We start from the raw sequence: 20,114 nt of genomic DNA on the forward strand, positions 1-20,114 counted from the left end.
AATAAAGCAATTTTTTCTTTTCCCCTTGAAAACTAAAAGGAAAAAGAAAGAAACTCAAGAAGTTTCATAAGACCAAGTAAGGACTATTTGTGAGTACTGAAAATGACAGCGGGGTGGCTAAAGGGCAGGGTAAGGATCCACAGAAGGCAGCCTCTCCTGGTGTCAGTGTTAAAGCAGCACCTCAGCCAAAAGAAGGAAAATACAAGAACAAAGCCTCCTGCAGTCTTTCTGTACTTTAACTGGGATCACTCCAAGAATTTTGCCTGGTTACCTCAAAAATCCAAGTACTACCAATATAAAAGTCTGATGCAAATTTTTGTTGGAAAGCAAAAATTATTATCAGGATTCTGAACACTTAATCTTCCAGCTTAGTACAAAATCCTTGGCAGTGGCCTGTCCCAGGTGCTTTAGAGCAGAGTAAAAGATTTTCTTAATAATACTGGTTAACTAGCAATTCACCTACCCTTCAGTTCACAAACTGTATCTACTATGAAATCTTTAATGACTTACTTTTTCTTTTATCAGCATGTATTAAAAAACCACACATCTTTTAAAAACTCCGCTAGGCTCCTGGCTTCAGTCTCTGGGGAACACATTCAACCATCTACATTTTTTCATTGTGTAAAAGAGCCACTCCGTTCTCAGTTTGTTGGCTTTCACTCGAGTCTTTGAATACTTACAACAGTTAATGTTAGATGCTACAAAGGAAAATCACACCAACTGTGCAGTGCTGCACTTGAAGACCATTACTTCCACAACATGAATTTATCAGGAACTTCAAAATAAGTTTGATTTTACAACTTCTGGTTTATTCATCGACTAACAATAAATACTTTTCAGATATATTAGGGAAAAGGATGAGTTTACAAACCCATTCTTTCCAAGATCTTTACAAAAATGACAGACCAATGAGAAAACACATTCCTGGCCTTTTGGTTTACTGTTTCTATGACTAGAAGTTGCACAAAACTGTATACAGCACATGCATTTCCCACTAGCCACAGGAAAAAAAACCCAAACAACCAAAAACCAAAACCAAGAAAAACATGTATAGAATAAGGGGCAAGCTGCCTTTGAATCTCTATTCTCATTGTTCACAGACACAAGAAGGCAAGAAACAGGCACTTGGTGGAATAAAGGAAGAGAACCACATTCAGCCTTTCCTCCTCTTCACCATATTGTTAAAGTCTGTGCACAAAGGACCATATTATTCAAGTAGCAGGAATCTTAAAGGGTTGAGAAACATGGGGTTGGACAGAGAAACAAAACCTGTGGAAAATAAACAACCTGGCTTCCAGTAGTAATTCCTGACATCAAGAAACTGGGAATTAGATCCAGTTCACCCAACAGAAATTCAGCAAGAGGAAACCCAGGTTTTTTGTCCTCGTGGTTTCTTGTTTCTATACATAAATAAGCTACATGAAGATGCCCAAAGTCCTAGAGACATAAATTCAAACTCTACAAGTCTGCCTTATACAGTATTAGATTTCATTTTTTTAGCTATTTGGTTAGGACTGTGAAAGACAAATGACCCACAGCTTAAAAAAAGGTTCCAGGAACACATTTTAAATTTACTGATGAAAATTCAGTCCACAGGGATCTATTTGGATTACATTTGGGGTAATTCTTTTTGTGTGTGTGCTTATTTTTCCACCTACAAAAGTATCATTTTTTCCATTTTGCATTTCAGTTCAACTAAGAACTCTAACAACAACATTCTTCCCCTGTATAACTTTTGTCACTTCTAACACATAGAGTTGGGGATAAGGGGAGTGCAACGTCCCCACCAGCACAGCAGGCTCACAGAATCCCTTTATGCCTTTATGGTCTAAACACTAAAAGACATTTTTAAAGCCTTTTTAAAGCTGATACAAGTACATTTTGTACTTCCTAGCACTCTCTGAGGGAAGAAGCAGAAAGCACTAACCGCTCTACTATAGTTCTGCTGCTTACACATGCTTACAGACAATTAACTGCTACAAATGTTTCATTTTTGCAAGTTTAAATTATTCCTTGAAACATACCCCGGTAATGACCACATTACCACCTACATCTATTTTTACAGCTACATCTTCTATCCTAAGCAACTCATTATAATTTTTCATGAATCACAATAGCAAAATACTACTTGGAGGAGTTTTTACTGGATGAGTAAAGAGAAGGAGAGGGAAAAGAACAGTTACAATCAGATGAATTAGGGAAAATTTAGAGGAAATAGTATCCTCTTTTTTTTTTTTGTTATTTTCATAAATAAAAATCCCAAAGAAAACTCATAATGTTCAAGCTGGGCTTGAACCACGACAATGTCCTAAATAACCCAAACAGACATGAATCAGGATAAAATAAAACAGAACACATGAAACAAAAACGACAAAAAAACCCAACCAACCAAAACAAGAAAGGATTACTGAAAAGCAAGAGCAGCTTATAATTTTATGTGCCATTTACTACAGCATAGTAAGTATTAAGCCACTGTACTTTCCAAGTATAGAAATAAACACAAAGTAATGTCACAAACTGATATACATTCAAACATACAATATAGGGAACTTTAAAACCTGCTATTCTCTAAGTGCAAAGTTTTCCATCTATTTAGTTATATATATTTCGGAAGGAGCATTGTAACTATTAGTCTTTAATAGTTCTGAAAATCTAGCAAACCTGTCACAGCACAACTCTTCTAGTTCACCTTAGAAATGGAAAATACAACCAATTCAAGCAATTGGTCTTTTAAAAAAAGAAAAATTCACATAGGATACAAATGAAATCACACCTACAGAGAAAAGGCTTTCTAACTGAGTTCAGCTAAACTTGATTTTTCTGTATTCCACATTTCTAAGTTCCAGAAATTGCCAATGTAATCTCATTGAAAATATTTAGGAAGCCAAAAAAATTTTGCAGAAGGATACTTCCACAATTTTTATATGGAAACCAAAACCCTTAATAAAGAATCATTACCAATGAATCTGAAATCAATATACTGAACTATACCATTTTGCTACAACTCTTAATGGGCCAGAAAAAGCACTAAGAGTTAATAATATTTAGACAGAAGATTAAGATAGCTGATTTACTGAATAGCAAAGATTGCTGAAATGAACAAGGAAATTAGTGGCCAGGCAAGAGCTGGTATTAAGTACAAAAAAACCCATCCCTGATACACAAAAAAAGCATCTGTTATTGGGTTTGGTTGAAGACAAGATACGGTATTAGAAGAGACCTTCCATGTGACCTGTAACGGCCATTTCTGTGTTCTTGTCACTTGAAATCATACATATGTATCATAGAATAGTTCGGGTTGGAAAGGACCTTAAGAGGATCCTAACTGCCAGAATGTAAATTGTTAAACATGCTGGCTACATCCTTCTTTAACCTTTGTATTCAAAAACACTTGTGGGCTTTTTGTTGCACTGAAATAGGAGAACATGTCCATTCCATAACGAAAATCAGAGATCACCTGTACACATTCATTGATTACATGGCTCTCAGCATCCCTATTACTTCAATCTCCCACTTCCAAAACTCCTGAAGGACTGCACAACAGACTCCTGCCATTATTGTGCCTTCTCAACGGTAAAGCTGTTACTGAGCAACACAAGGTACCTCCATCTTTTCCCATGTTACATATAACACACCACTGTCCAACAGCAAAAACTAGAAACCACAACTTTGTGATATATTTGTACCAAAATTGAGTAGACAAATACTAATGGCAATAGCAGCAATATTTTTGCCTTAAATCAAATAGGCACCTAGGTTTATCTGTTCTTTTCTCACTCAGCTTATAAATATTTAGGCCTGGACCCTGTAAAACATTAAGCTGCCTTTTTTTCTCTCTTTTTTTTTTTTTAAATCCATAAACTTCAATGGCCCTAACCATGACAAAGTTAGGAACACACAGGTCTCCAGAAGATAAGAGTCTAAGTCATGACAGGGATGTCTGATTTCAAGTTCACATTACAAGAGTAAAATTTAATGAACGCTTAGCAATGCCTTAGTTGATTTTAAACAGTGTAACTTACCCTGATTTTTCTTTTTCTTCAGCATCCACATTTACTGTTGGATTTTCCATTTCTTTAATCTTCTCTTCCTCTTTATCTTCTAATTTGGTTTCATCTTCAGTTTTGATTGCATTTAAGTCCTTTTCTTGATCAGGCTGAGTGTACGCAGAATCTGGCAAATTTTTTTTGTTTCCCTAGGATAATAAAACCTTTAGTTAACTTACAAGGTGAAATAAAAATACAAAGGATTTGAGAAAAGGCAGATAAGACACACTGAAGCTATATAAGGAAAAAAAAAATCTAGTCTATAGGGTTTCAAAATTACAGCACCTCCACTGTTTTTCCTTCTTAAAAAAATCAAGCAAAACCTAAGAGACTTCAAAGTTGCAGCCAGCATCCTAGCTAGTATTACCACCATGATCTAGGCATGCTGCTCTTAGACCTGAACCACAAAGCAATTCCTAAGGTAAAACATGTCACATGGTATGTTTTCATTTAGAATGCAAAGATAATCGGTACTGGCACACCTGGTATTTACCCCAGAGTTCGTACCAACAGACAGACCAGGGCTGGCTGCCACTTAAACACAGAAGTGTTACACTCATGTTGCATGCTGCCTTGAGGAGCTACACTGCTTCCAAAGAAAACTCCTACACCTGCACAGTGCAGCACATCAGCTTATTGCCCTGGACTCCTTTGCTAAAACCACTGAGACAACACTGGATTTTGAAAAGGTATAAATATTTGTCTCTCTGGACCACTGAACCACATTAGATCACTGCGTACATCATATGGCCCCTGCCCCTGTAGAGCTTCACTGGTTTCACTGGAGCAGAAGAGTAAAAGCAAGATTTATGAGGGCTGAAAAACATGGCTAAACACAAAATAGAAGTATCAGCACTGTAGTTAGCTGTGAGCATGCATCACCCAGATCAGGTTAAAACTGCACACTAATTAGTCTCCATTTGACCTGGGAGGCCACCAAACAAATGGAATGTTGAAGCTGCTTCCTAACAAGTCAGACATTTTGATATCAGGATCCCCTAAAACTGGCACCTACAGATAAATATGGGTCAAATGCATTGTTCTGAGTAAGGTTTACCGCACATTTTTGTCTTGTTTTAAATCCATTATGGAGATTTCAATCTTGACATGAATTCATGTTTATCAGCACACCACCTGACTTGTTTATAAGCAGGATATAATGTGAACATTAAAATATTTTACCAGAACAGAAGGCTTATCATTTTCTTTACTTTCATTATCATTCTCAGCTAACTTTTTTTCTTCTTGTTGTACTATTGCTACTTCCTCCTGCTTGCGCTCCTCCTTATCCACTTTTATTTCTTTTACATCCTGCTCTGGTTCTTCACGCATCTTCAATTCTTTTTCTTTTTCACAGTCTTTACAAGGCTTGCTCGTCACTTTCTCTGGCAATGCCATTTGAAATTCAATGTTAGCTGATGTACAATACTCTTCAAACCCATAGAGATATCTAAAAGAAAAAAATTGCTTGTGATAAGCAAGTTTGTTTCAAGAACGAAAGTGCTACCTAGCAGAAGCTAAACATGAACAGTATGTTTAAAGTCCAGAAAACTGTGTTATAACCAAAAAGTTATGGACTTTATGTATATTACGACTACCATAGGATCACTTCTGTTCATTCTAGTGCTGTTTTAGCACAGACTCATAGCTTTATTACTTACTTTTTGTATGCACATTTAACATTATATCCTGCAGCTGAATTCAATACAGGGATTCCAAGATCTTGATAAACTTGCTTCCACACTGCACCACTTTCAATCTGGTAAAGAAAATGAAGTCACGTTTTTTTAAATTACCTCACAGACACAGAAAAAGATTAAGTTGACAAAGTTTACAACTTTGTAAAATAATGCTAAGTCATTTCCTAGGATCTATAAAATTACTGTTTTTCGCACCCCCAGTATTCCACTGTAATGTAACTACTTCAAGCAATTTAGCATTTCTGCATTTCAGTAAGCCACAGCAGGCTTTCCTCTCCAGGTGGTAATAAAACAAAGGAAAGAAAATACAAAGATCAGAAAAATCAGTATATCATTTTTATTTTATATTTAAAGTTATTAACTATCAGAATTAGAATTTTAATTACATTGGAAAGAAAAAAAATAATCATTCAAAGCATTAACAATACTCAAGCCCGGCACTACTGCACCAGATACACTGGCTACCGGTCTTTCACTACGTCCTTAATATGCCCTTTGGTGTCAACGTTTTTTGACAGTGTGATACACTAATTTCTAACCATCTGTGAAGGTAAAGCAGATCTATTGCAATACCCAAATACAAGATTCTCTCTTGTATATCAGAAAGGTGTCACTGTACAAACACATCTTCTCAACTGACAGGCTAAGTTTACGGGAACCAGTCCAAAGGAGTAACAGAATCTGCTTGGCCATGAATTCCATATGCTTCAGTTACTGCTCCAAGACCAATCCCACTAATCCCAGTCAACACATTCTTCTGTACAGTGCCCAAACCAGATAGGAACATCAGACCTTATGCTAGATTACTTGTCTTTGAGATTTTATTCAGTAGTGACTCTTTTTCACTTTGAGGTAACAACTTTATCAGATAAACATTTCTTGAAATATTACAATACCACAGATGCCAGCTTATTTTATGCAGCAATAATTAAACATGCTGAATAGATGTGCAATTTATTTAGAATATGATTAGTTTCTGGTTCCCGTTACAGCATGTTTTTCAGTTACAGGGTGTCTTATGTACCCTTAGTATTCAATTTTCATATGTCTCAAGCTCCTGTGTAAATTGCTTCTTTATCACTACTTAAAAATAAACAGCACCCTGAGAACTTATGGCTCTGGAATACTCATATTAATACTCACATTATCAAATCCTCCAAGCTTGTGTACAAGTCTGAATAATTTGAAGAGATTCAAATTTCTATATCCCAATACAGGTCGTTTGTTAATAGGAGTCCCTGTGAACGAAAACAATTGTTACAGTGTTTTGAAGTGTTTTTTTTTATAGGCACTACTACCCTATTAAATAGAGTGTAGGATTGTGGGCTCCCTCTGACCACCTCATGCATCTGGTACTTTCTTTTCATGAAACTAAACAAAGAGTCTTAATAACCCATTTTCCCTGTAATTCAGTAATGTAATTTAATTCCTATAATGCATTTTTCCATCTATTACTGAACATCCACAAATGATGCAACTTTTCTTGCTACCTGTATTATACATTTATTTCACCCACTGAACAATTAGCTGTAAAAGTACCAGCGTATCCCTTTCAATACAACTAAAATAATACCTCCTGTGAGCAAATCCCACAATGCTTCAAAGAGCTGAAAGTTCCTATGCTACTGTACTAGCAGTAGCTACCACACTGTCCTCTCTTGCAAACAGTTCCTTAACTCAACATGTAATTAAAAAAATACTAATTTTACTAGTGGTAATACTAATTTAAATACAAACACCTTCACCCCTGCCTCCACAGACACTATACTTTTAGCACAGTGTCTAAATACCTGGTAAAGATTTAATATAATAAATGGCATTTGCTTTCAACAAAATTTCAATCTACCTTACTGATAATGCTCATGCATTTAAGTGATCAGGATTCACGCAAGAAAATTAGCACAAAGTAAATGTTTTTTTTTTCCATGATCCTAAGAAATGGGGGTTAAATTTTATTTATTTTAAGCTTATTAAACTGACCACATACATTAATATGATTGAGGATATTAAATGTTTGATTGTACACACTGTATGTACACAGTAGAAAGTAACTCTAGCATATATGAAGTATTACGCATTTATTTCTGAAAGCAGGAATAAGTGACTGTATTTTAGGTTAAGAGTCAAGTGACAGACTTAATCTTCTACATAGTGGGGAAGTTGGAAGAGATGAATACAGTCCCACTGTTTCCAAAACTGAACTGCAGAGCACTACTCATTTACAGACTCAGTTCTTTAAAGTTCCGCTAAGCAATATATCTATCTTCAGCTTCTACAAGTCAAAGATTAAAATGCCTACCTCTGTCTTCCATGAACTTGTATAATTGCTGAAGAAAGTTCTCTCGTTCTTCAGGGAATGGCTCAATTTCTTCCTGTTTAAAGCAATGCACACATTCTGAGTTACAAGCCTTCACTAAGAAACATACAGCAGTGACAACTTAGGTTCAAATGCTCAAGTTTGGTTTACTCTAGTCAGCAATAGAATACTATACAGTGCTATGCCACATTGAAGTTTCATAAACTACAAACAGTTTTTCAAAATATATAAAACAATAGCTGTAAAGACACACTGAAATGGGATTCTTGATTGATCACTGAAGTATCATAAGGGATATCATAAAACAAGATGTATTCTCAATTTTGTCTATTTACATAGAAAGTCTGGGAGACACCACTATTAATGATCAACAGATTATATCAGAAATCTCAAGTCTATTTCTGCTGCAGTTAAGTGACTTCTTGATGCCTGGATATACTATGTCACTTTCAGTGACAAAGTGAAAGAGAAAACGGTGCTTGCACTTTCTTAGGAGTTATAATGCACAGTACTGACAAACCGCAGCCAACGGCACTGCATGCATACTGCCATGGGTACCGGCTGAACGTGTGGTAAACAGGATCAATTCCAGAACTGAAATAACAATGGATATTTTGGATGTTCAGTTCATTGCACTAATAAACCTTTTTATTAGATTTACTAAGTTTAATAAACAGTGGAATTTCACAACAAAGCACTATGGCTTATTTTGTAACACTTTATTATTTCACTAGGAAATGTGACTTGCCACAGCCAGTAGCATTAAGATATTAATTCTTAGAAATTCTGGTAACTACGATATTTCAAAATAATACACCAAATACATGTTGATAAAATTCCTACATACTTTTTAAATACTACCTGCAAAGTTTCCAAAAATAATAAAATTCAGAAAATTTAAAATAATTCATTTTTCTTCAGTGTATTTTCATTCGTGTTTATTATCCATTCAACTTCCTCCTTGTACTAATTATTAAAGCTTCACCTACCTTCAAATAAGGGGACAAAATTTATTGCCTTTAAAGTTATAGCAAGACAGTTGAGAAATCAATAGAAACAGGGTAGCATTATTAAACAGAACAGAAAACAAAACAACCCCTCCCAACATCTGCTGAAGCTATTTAATAAAGAGATGGATGCCTGAAAATAACGTCAATGAAGGCTATAACTATTACCAGTGAGTAGGTTTTTTTCTTAATTCTGTACTTCCTCTTCCATTAGATGCACTTAGACATACCAGAGCAAACAAGAAAAAAATGAACAATGCTCAGCATTCACAATATGCTGAAACAGATGTAATTTAGGTATAATTGTCAATGGAAATGCAATGAAAACATTCCAGTCTTGCAAAGGCAATGCAAGACTAAATTCTCCACAAGGAACCACCATTACATGGTGATGAGCGTCTATCTCATACCTAGCATACCGGCAGAGCTCTGAGCAGGCTACTCAATGACAAGCACAGTCTGGATAAAGAACTACAACCAGTGAACTAGATATAGCATCACTGGGCAGGGGCATCAGAAATCAAGCTTACCTAGCAATTCTTCAACAAAAGGTATGAGGTGATGCTACAGCTCTGCATATAGTACAGATAAACTGCTGGTTAAGAATTCACAATTCACAGGCCATAAAAAACAAATGAGTGGAATCGATCCAGCTTTGGAGTTTGTTTTTCTTTGTTTTAATCTCACATGACAGCTACTTGGAAAGGACTTTTCCCAGCATATGCTGGATCATGGCAAAGAGATCATGACCACATACTTGGGTTTCTCATGTTCTTCACCAAGAAGAGAATACTGGACGTAAGAAAATGGTCCCACAAAGCACTGGGGGGGGGGAGTGTCACTGAACTAAACCTTCAAGAAGCCCGATAAAGCTTTTCAGAAGGAATGTATACTTCCTAAATATATAGGAAACTAAAGTAAACATGATGAAGAGGCTGAATAAAACACTGCCACTCCTTTCTCAATCGTAAGACCCATGTCTGAAGAATACTCTTATGTCTCAAACATGATAATCCAGAGATGCCAGAATGACAAGCAGATATTCCTTATTAATTTTCCCAATAGCGATCAAGCCAGCTTTCTAAGAAAGTAAGCTAAGGGGGAAAGCTTAAGACCTGGTATGCCTCTGAAAAACACTTTCACTTTCTCAGAATCTCTACAGAATCTGTACCTATTATACTATGATAATAATACTTGTTAATAATCTCTGAACATCTACAGCAGCTCTTAAACAATCAGTAAGTTAGACGACAAGGTTTCCTAGATAATGGTTTGAAGCAGGCATATCATACTCTCCATCTTTGCTTATTTCCAAGTTAGACAACCATAGTGCAAGCAGGTCACTCTGCAGTCTCTAATGTATCTGTCCATGTCACAAAGGTAAAAGAAAGTGGCTCATACATATGAAAATGAAATCCAGAAAAGCAGCAACATGCTTTCTGCAACACATAAAATTAGCCCAGTGCTACAAGAGAGGATCTTTGCTTTAAAGTCATCAGAAATAATTTAAGCACCATATATCCTTTTATCAGAAACAAGTATTTTTTTTTAGCTACACAGATCTTCCCAGTTAGAAGACAGCCATTTAACAGCTAGCTAGCAGTTAAGTCTGATTTAGAAATAGACATAAAGGGAATCTTTTTTCTTTTAGAAAAAACAATATGCATGAGAGAGCAGACACCAGAATCTACCCTTCTTCATCCTGCTCAGACCCTAGCAAGTAGTGCAACCCCTTCTGCCACTGCATTAAGATCAGCACGGGAAAGATTTTAAAACAGGATCCTCAAGTTCTAGTTTCTATTTTTTCATTAATCCCTAATGACTCAGTCATTTTACCACATGGTTTTTGCTTAATGACTCAAAGATATTTGTTAGATTTTTAAGTTGATACTTTCACATTATCTGATCTTTGTTGAATAAAGATTTTGAAAGCTGAGAGACAACACTTTCATATGTTAACAATGTTGCCTGTGTAAACATGTTACATGTTCCCAAATGTTAAAAAGCCCTACTTAAATATTACAGCCTTGGTAATTTTTTATCAGCTGTGTATCTATGTTCTTTACTAGCTTCACTTGCCTCTTCCTCACTGCTGTTATCTTCTTTTTCTTTTTCATCCTCTTCCTCTTCTTCGGCTTCACTGCTGGAGCTGTCTTCTTTCAATTCTGTTTTCCAGTTACTAGGAACGGTTCTGCTTTTACGGAATTCAAGGGCTTGGTCAAAAGCTGTAAAAGGACCAGCATTTGTTAGGACTGCAAGAAATAACAGTTTGACCAAATGTTTTAATCAAAAAAAGTAGCTGAGGGTGGGGCAAAGGGAAGAAGGAGGGAAGACAGCTAATTAACAGTTCCACCACCAAATTCAGAGAACAACAACAGCCACCCCATGTTGTCCATCCTTATTTGTCTTACCCAAACTGGCTTAGTGGTCCCTGCACATCAAATTATTAAGAGCTATTATTAGGATTATTACGATGTTAGTGTCTATTGACACAGATATGGATCTTCTGTTTAGAGCATGTAGGAAAATTTCACTGAAAGAATCCCTCTTCCAACAGGATTACACTGTGGTTTACATATATTGAATAGAGAAGACGAGGAAGAGATAACCAAAAGCTAATTTTAAGAGTCTGATCACACAAACTGAAGCTTTCAAATGAATCCACAATTCCAGTTTCTTAAGAGTGCATAAAAGCAACTTACTTACAACTATTAGGGGTACTATGGTGAGAATAACTCTATGAAGATCTAATGCAAGAGACTGAATACTAAATAACCGATAAAGCCATTGTGCCCTGTCACCACATCCTTTTTTTGGCATGTCTACATTTGAAACAAGCGTGGTAGGGTGGGGGGGTTGTTCGGGGTCTTTTGTTGTTTTGTTTTTTTTGTAGTTGGTTGTTTAAAATTCCTTTAGCTTTTCAGAGGTTTTCTACTTCAATACATTACAGAAGGAAAAGATCCTCCAGTTTAGCATTTTTAAGACATGAATCAATCTACCATAAATTTGGTCCAATTTACATAACAAAGTAAATACATACTCATGTGTTTTCACACAGGAAGTTAATTTTACCTTGTTTTAACAATGCGTCAGGCTTTGGTGAAGTTTCACTGATCTCCCGAACATCTTTTCTTGGCACAGAAACACTAGATAATTTAGAAAGTATTAAAAAATGAGATGTAAAAATATTTTAAAGTTAAATTAACGTTATAGTACAGAGCTATCACTTAAGACTAACACACTTACTAAACATATAGAAGCAGCATATGAAGTATATTTCGACAATTCTATAATGTTTGTCTGGTACAGTATTAGTCAGGTGGTTAGACCACCCATATACATTCACTGCATATTAAAGATAGCATTCTTCTTCTACTAACAGGCAGTTTCTGGAATGTCTCAAATATGTATTACTTAACAAAATCTTTATAATAATTTAGCAAGTAACTACTCACCACAACCAATAAGACCCTACCTTGCTTAAAACATAAATGAGTATTAGTATAAATTGTCAGTATGAAAGAACGAAGTACTTTTAATTTCTACTGTGACTATATCCAAGGAAACAAATCTGAACTGCAGCTCTGGGGGGTACATGCTTGCGTGTGCACATGCTTATGTGTGTTTCCCCAGTGATGTGCACTGATGCTTGAGTTACTATCAAATTGTAAAGCAACAGCCTAGACTTAGTAATTAAACCACAATGAAACTGTTAAGTATTTCAATATCCTTTTCTGCAAAAACATTCTGTTAAATTGAACCAAGTACAAGGAATAGCTGTAACTTTAAAAATAAAACCCAAACAAAAATAAAACCCAAAATAATAATAAATTATTCTGTTGTCACCCATCAATCCCTCTCTGTGACCAACATGAGTTTAAGAACACAAAGTTTCTTATTCTATCACAAATATGATAGAGTTGGGTTTTCTAGGTTTCTCTATTTTCTTTCCTACTTTGAGTAGTGTTACAGCTCTTTTCAAAGAATGACAATATACAGTTGTAGTCTAGCCTGAGAAAAACATACGCTTTACTACCTCAAAAAAAAAGAGAGTTTCTGTGTGCGCATGTCTGGTGTACATGCACGCATGCACACACCCGCACCGACTGCTTTCTGTAGCTGGATAAGCTTACGGCCACATCTCTGAAAAGCAGTGCTCTACTCCAACCAAGCAGGAAAGAGTCTCAGTGCATTCTTAAATTCACGAAATACTGCTTTGTTTGCCACCATTGAGGCAATGAAATTAAAATGAAGACAGATAGATTTATGCATCCCATTATTAGTAATGACAAAGTTCATCACAATGTAGGCTGCTAACAGTTTTCTAAATGTTAGAAAAATCTTGGCAGAAACTTAGTGAGCTTACTGATGTCATTAATACTTTACCCAAACACATCTCATACTACATTCATTTGGCTGGTGTAGATTTCATTCAACTATCAGCCTCTACAGTCTTACTCACAATTTGCCATCCTTGAAAGAACGAACGAGAATATTGTCTTTTTTCACTGCAATATCATCACTACAATCTGGACAAACCACCTGCAAAGATATTACAAATGCAAAGTTTATAGAGAGAGAAAGGAAAAACAAGAGAGTAATAGTATATACCAACACCTGTCAAAAAGCTTTTGGACTCATTTCTCTTTAGCAACACTGAGATGAGAGCAACTGATGTCCCTCAAAACAAAGAGAGAATCTCATTTAATTACAGAATGCATGAGTTCATGCTCACTTCCTGGAGGGAACTGACGACTGCTGCCAAAGACATAAGTAAGAACAGCATTCTGAAAAAAGATAAGTATCTGTCATGCCACTACAACTTACTCAACTCCTTATCCTAAAAGGACAGAAATTCCACCAAGTGCTGCCACCTGAGTTAGAGACCTCTTGTGAAAAACTTCCTGAAACTGCAAGTATGCAATCACAGTTTTAAAAACAAAGCCATACAGGATTTATGAAATGCAATTTTCTAACGGAGGATTCGTAAGTTAGCTACCTAGGAGAGAAGAGTGCCTCAAGTATTATGATAGATTCTTTAATTCAAGAAGTAGACTAATCAAGTCTAGCACCAAGACAACGTATTAGTTACTTGTTGCAATTTTTAAAGCTATTAAAGTTTTGTTAAATGAGTACACAAGTTCTTAATTAAAAATCTTCAGGAATTTAATAATACATATATCTCAAAATTCCAGAGTTACAGAACAGAAAAACAACCCTCTCCATCCTCCTTCTTGTCTTAAAACATGCTCCCTTAAAATTAAGAAAATCTGGTGACAGTGACTATCATTCCCCACCTGAAACAGACAGGTGCAATTTCCTAGCTATGTAAAGACTGAGAAAGGCCCTTATGGCCTTAGCTATCAGTTTTCTAGAACCATCAAGATCTTAATAGTCAGAAATCCTTTCAAAGATTGGAAAACAGCTTACCACAACCTCATCTAGTACCTTTACATCAAGCAACGTCACCTCAATTTTGCCTGAATCAGGTTTTCTCAATTTCCTTGCAAAACAAACTCCACAGGAGTCACAGAAGGAGAGAGATGATCCTATGTAAATTCAATTTTCTAAAGTGTCGCAAGCAGATTTCCTCAACGCATCTTCCAAAAGCCTTTAACTACACATTAAAACTAACAATGATATAAGGCTTACTAAATCACACTTTTTGACATAAGGAGCAACTGCCAGGCCTTTTTACAATTACAATTAGTCACTGCTCTTGACCCCCTTTCTCCCCTTACCACCTGCCCCGCCAAAAAAAAAAACCCAAACAAACCTAAGAAAACCCTCCATGCATGCAGGAAGAAAACAATGTAGTCACTCAGAATAATTTTTAACAAATCTAGACCTCTACAGTTTTACTTTTTTAAGTGACAGCCTATCTGGTTATAGGACTGATATCCAAAGTCATCAGTTTCCACTACTAATCTTAACTGTTATTTGCTGTAAAGGTTTAGACTAATCCCTGAACTTCTTTTCCCATAATAAACTTGCACAATGTCCTCTGTGCCCAAACACAAAGCTTATCTGTACACAATATCATTAATAACAAAGTAATTCTGGGATACATATTTGTCAGCATATTAAATCTGCATTTTCATTTCATTATTCACATAATCACAATTAGCATGATATAAAGTTAAAAGCAAAATTTATCAGTAATAAGATGAAATTACTTTGTTGATATAGTAACCTGCTTACAAGGTAAAGGAATGGAGAGGCACAGCTACAGGGGAGGGGAAAAAGGAGCAAAAACAGCAGCAGCTATTCAGGGCACAAAATCTATTCTTTGGCACAACCTTTCAGGTTAAATGCAATATGATGTTTATTTACAGAGCCATAAACCTGATTACTAAAATAACAGTTAATCTAGGATAAGCTATTTCAGAGTCAACGAGCTCTACCCTCAAACTTTATCCCCCTACTGCTTCTCAGTCACTCCAGGAAGCTTTCCACAAACCTATTGTGAGCTATTCCAACCTCCAAATGAAAGCCAAAGAAATACCAGTGTGTATCTTTACTATACCTTGGGAGCATAAGCAACAACTCAGTTAATCTTTCAGGTCTGACCCACAGCTATCCTGAGTAGCCCTACATTAGTTACATGCAAGCCCAATACCTACCAGAGAGGCTACCATGGAAACGGCTATGTGTCATGTGCATGACCAGAGGGGCAAACCCATCGGTGTGACATTAACAGCTCAAGCCAGTCTAACTGACCGCTCCTCAGAGTGCAACTATAAGGTAGGCGATAATGCATCTATCTTGATGACAGCTTTCAGCAAAGAAACAACTCGATTTTCTTGTCTTATTACTGCAAACCTCTCTTAAAGCTATCTGTCCACAACATGATATCGCCTTGCTGTATATTCTGCCCTCTCCCCTGTAAAAAAGACTTCAGTGACTCATTCTCTTCCATCAACTTCTCCAAAAGAAGTCCTGCTGGAAAGCCTTTGGACTCCATTACAAGACACAGGAGATGACACGTACAAAGTAGCAACTGAGAGATATTGCAAACGCTAAGAAGAGATAAATGTTACTGTTTGGTAGTACAGTGTTAAATGTACAGCATCTTTTCAAAAAGCAGAGCATAAGTCTTCCTGAAATTTAATAAACATTTTAAGCTTTCACTGCCAGGGAGAAATCGTTCAAATATTTATAATGAATAATAAAAATTAAAAGGTTTGGTACTAGAAGGTACCACATATGGAAATAATTTCCAAAGATGTAAGTCAGTGTATATTCAATCCTTAGACTAGCAGTGATAATTCACTAGAAGTTTATTTGAAAGTGTCTTTGAGCCTGAGTAAAGGAAGATAAAACAATATTTGTACTAAAAGACTACAGTGTTATTTTAATGGAAATTTATTGACAATTCTCTACTACCTACCATGGCAACAAAGAAAAAATAACCTGATTTTATCAACTGTGTTTATATTGAACCTAGAAAAATAGCATATATGTAATCACTGACACTCCCCTCTTTTTTGTACTACTTTATATTTTCTTCCTTGATAAAACTTGGTAGTTCAGAAAAATGACATGAAATAGTTGAGGAAAAAAGCCCTGAAATTTTAGTTCAATAGTACTAGACATATTGTTGAGCTGACATTAGGTCAACAAGCTCTGTCTGTTTGGATAAACTAAAGCCATGCTACCAATCATTTGTTGTAAACAGACATATTTACAAATATAGTATTTCCTTTAACTATTATGATATGGTCCAATCTGAAGAAACACAGTAAATTTTAACAAAAATATAGTTTAATCCACCAAGAAGGGAAAAAAACCCAAAACCAAAACAAATCACCTTTCTTTAGTGCCCAGAAAATGAATGAAGCTTTACAAAATTAAAATAAAGATAAAACTCTTACCAAGGCTGGAAACCACAGAGCTTTCTTCTTATCCACACTAAAGCAGTCCACACACACAACTTTTCCTAATAACTCGTCACTTTGTTTTCTATCATCTTCATCTTCATCGCTGGAAGAGGATGAAGATTCTTCTTCAGGACTAAACAACAGAAAAAGACTTAAAACTCAACTATTCAAAACTTGCCTGTTGTAATTACTGGAGACCCAAAGCTAACTGTTGAACAGGCATAAATAATAGTGACTTCAGTTGCCTGATAAGTGTTTTAGGATAAAACTGAAGTATTTATAAGGATATTATAGTAACTCAAACATTACAAACTCAGAAATAAACTTCCACATGTAACACATGCAAAAAACAAAACAAAACACCACTGCACATCCACATGGAGGAACAGAAATGCACTCTCAGGACATTCAAAGCTAGAATTCTGCCTTCGTGAAGCACTGTTCAAAAATACGGCTGCAGTTGTAGTTTTGCACCAACATTAGCTAAACTGTTTTGGTTTTCTTTTTAATCTCTCTGTGCTTGTACTCTAACAGCCATACAGAATAAAAAGCTATTTTGAGAGAGGACAAATCTCTGAAGAAGGAACATCAGCTATGAAGATAAACAGCAATGAGAATCAGCAGTCTATTTATCCTGAAACAGTTCTTTAAAGATGTGCAGTGAAGCATTTTAATGACCATTTCAATTTCACATTGAATGAAGCACTGGAATGTAAGTAGACAGGCAAAGGTGCAATGACATTTTGATTAAAAAGGGTTGTGGCTTATTATCTTGACCATTCCAGTACAAAGTTGCACCTGGGTTTAACCATATGGGGAGTCTAAATGTACAAACCCACTCCAACTAAAATTACCTGCTACTGATTAAAAATAGCAGAACAATAATAACAATAATAATTAAAAAAACCACCAACCAACCAAACCATCAACACCCAGAAGTCCTGGTGCGCACTCTCTTTTTTTACTAATCACTTTGAAGAAAATACACACTCTGTTCAACGAGCACAACAAGCAGAATTTTAAAAGCCATTTTCCATTTTTCAGGTAACTACTTTTGAGTACAAAATTCAGTATTCTTCAGAATTGTGAGTTCAGAAGACTCACAATTACCATTGGTGTAAAAGAAGAACACTGATTTTCAGTCTTAGGTGAGTTGTTATGTTTCATTTTCCCCACCTTAATTTTAAGTCATCATGTACAGCGCTCCTAAAGCATTGGGGTTTCCCCACACATACACAACATCCTTTTTTAAAATAGTGATTTATTTAAAATACTGTATGAAGCCCTTCAGGCTGCTTTCTGGGCTTTGAGAAACTCTTGTTGGAAGAAAAAGAAGTCAAGGACTAGAGAGAAAGCCAGGACTATTTTAGAGAGACTACAACCTAGCTCACACCAATATCTCTGCAGTTTGTCTTTTTACTTGATTCAGTCAATATTAATCATAAATATGTTGTTTCTGTCATAATAATGACCTATACAAGAGAAGACAACCTACAAACAGACATCAAGAATGCTGCAGTCACATTCTCTGTGGTATATGTCAGCTTTTTTCCATCTATTTCCTTTAATACATCACAAATTAGTAAATCAGTAACTGAGTAGATTTCTAATACCTCTACATCTAGAGGGCTATATTTATTTCAAACAACTGAAATGACAGAGTGTGAAAGGAAGTACGAGAACTCCCTTCTCACCCCAGCCACTACCACCTCAAAACTTTAAAAACAAACAACCTCCACCTCACCAAACCACAAACCCCCACCCACCCACAAACAACGAAGAAAAACAGTCAGTAGAGTATTTACCACTGTGTTTTTTTTCCAAGATCACAACTATCAAGAATTATAGCACCTAGTTCACTGCTCCTGAACTCGGTTCTTCTATCAATAAGCTCTGTTGCAAACCATAATACTGTCCACCTATTTCTAAAACCCTTCAGGGACCTTGTAATGAGAAACCAAAAGTCTATATGAGGATTCTAGTACCTTCTACAAAGACTTCATTGTAATGGGTTTAGTTTGAGTCCAAAGTATTTAAAATACTAATATTCTACTACAGAGAAGCTTCTGAATGTAGCTTAACAATGTATTTTCACTTGATCCCACTTTGGTTTTTTACTTAAATAAAATCAAGAAAAAAGCCCACCTTGCCTATACCTGGTATTATTTTAAAACCTGATTACATGAAGACTTGTAATTACTGCATGCAACAATACAAACAAAATTGACTCTCAGTCTGAGTGCTAATCAACACTTTTCATAGAGCTGCCTGTATTTTGAATAAGAGAAACCTGAACATACAGCTACACACACTGAAAGCTTCAGAACTGAAAACACACAAAGATGTTAAAACTTACATATGATTGGATCTCCTTCCTCTGTTTGTTTTCTTCCCTATAACAGGAGTCCCAAAGTGTTCTGGATTTGTGAGTGGAAGCTGATCTAATGTCTGTTGAAATGAAAAAATACATATACATACACATATAAAAAGCCTGGCATAAGTTATTCTCCAAACCATGAATTTGTATAATCTGATTAAAATAATTGTTGTCAATAAAGAATTACAAAAGAAATACGTAAGTACAACAGACACAGCACTGTTTAAATTTTTAAAAATACTGTGAGGTTCAGGGTTTTTTTTTTGTTTTTTTGGGAGGGGGCAGGGGGATGGTGTTTCAACATTTTCTTTCCACCTTCAAATAATTAACTTTTATCCACCATGCAGAAAATTCTTCTCAGAAGTCCTGCCTTTCAACCATTCAAACACAGAATTAAGTGTCAGGTTATCACGTACTTTGCTGACTTGGAATACTCCATCTCTACAGGATTAATTCTTTGCCTGTCCTATCATCAGACAAAAAACCCCATCATCTACTTATAAATGAACAAGATCCCCTATGTAATGAGACTGCAAAATAACTCAGTAGCAACAAACATGACAAGTTAATTGTACTTTTGCTAGTAATTCACAATTTGATATGGGAGAGAATGATTTTAAAACAATTTTGAAGAGGTTGCTTCACTGATAATTAAGAGGATGCTAATTGATGCTATCTTAGCATCAAAACAAAATGAGAGGGAGAGAAAGAAAGGACTTTCTCTGTTCAGGAAGAATGCTAAAGCATCAACAGAAGGCCTCCATGGACATGTAGTACCTTCTTTCCC

General features: G+C 35.8%; 1 protein-coding gene across 1 annotated transcript in view; it reads right to left on the bottom strand.

Annotated features, from left to right (window-relative positions):
• Positions 1 to 20,114, bottom strand: part of ARID4B (AT rich interactive domain 4B (RBP1-like)) — a 57,584-nt gene that overhangs the window by 25,327 nt on the left and 12,143 nt on the right. The window contains exons 6-15 of the mRNA XM_010011801.1: positions 19,307 to 19,398; positions 16,945 to 17,083; positions 13,533 to 13,612; positions 12,143 to 12,216; positions 11,150 to 11,295; positions 8,046 to 8,118; positions 6,890 to 6,984; positions 5,708 to 5,805; positions 5,229 to 5,496; positions 4,023 to 4,195 (exon numbers count right to left, since the gene is read on the bottom strand). Coding sequence (XP_010010103.1) covers positions 4,023 to 4,195; positions 5,229 to 5,496; positions 5,708 to 5,805; positions 6,890 to 6,984; positions 8,046 to 8,118; positions 11,150 to 11,295; positions 12,143 to 12,216; positions 13,533 to 13,612; positions 16,945 to 17,083; positions 19,307 to 19,398 — 1,238 coding nt within the window. The remainder of the gene's footprint in view (positions 1 to 4,022; positions 4,196 to 5,228; positions 5,497 to 5,707; positions 5,806 to 6,889; positions 6,985 to 8,045; positions 8,119 to 11,149; positions 11,296 to 12,142; positions 12,217 to 13,532; positions 13,613 to 16,944; positions 17,084 to 19,306; positions 19,399 to 20,114) is intronic.

Source organism: Nestor notabilis, unplaced genomic scaffold, assembly GCF_000696875.1.
Source record: "Nestor notabilis isolate BGI_N333 unplaced genomic scaffold, ASM69687v1 scaffold17210, whole genome shotgun sequence".
NCBI classification, from domain to species: Eukaryota; Metazoa; Chordata; class Aves; order Psittaciformes; family Psittacidae; genus Nestor; species Nestor notabilis.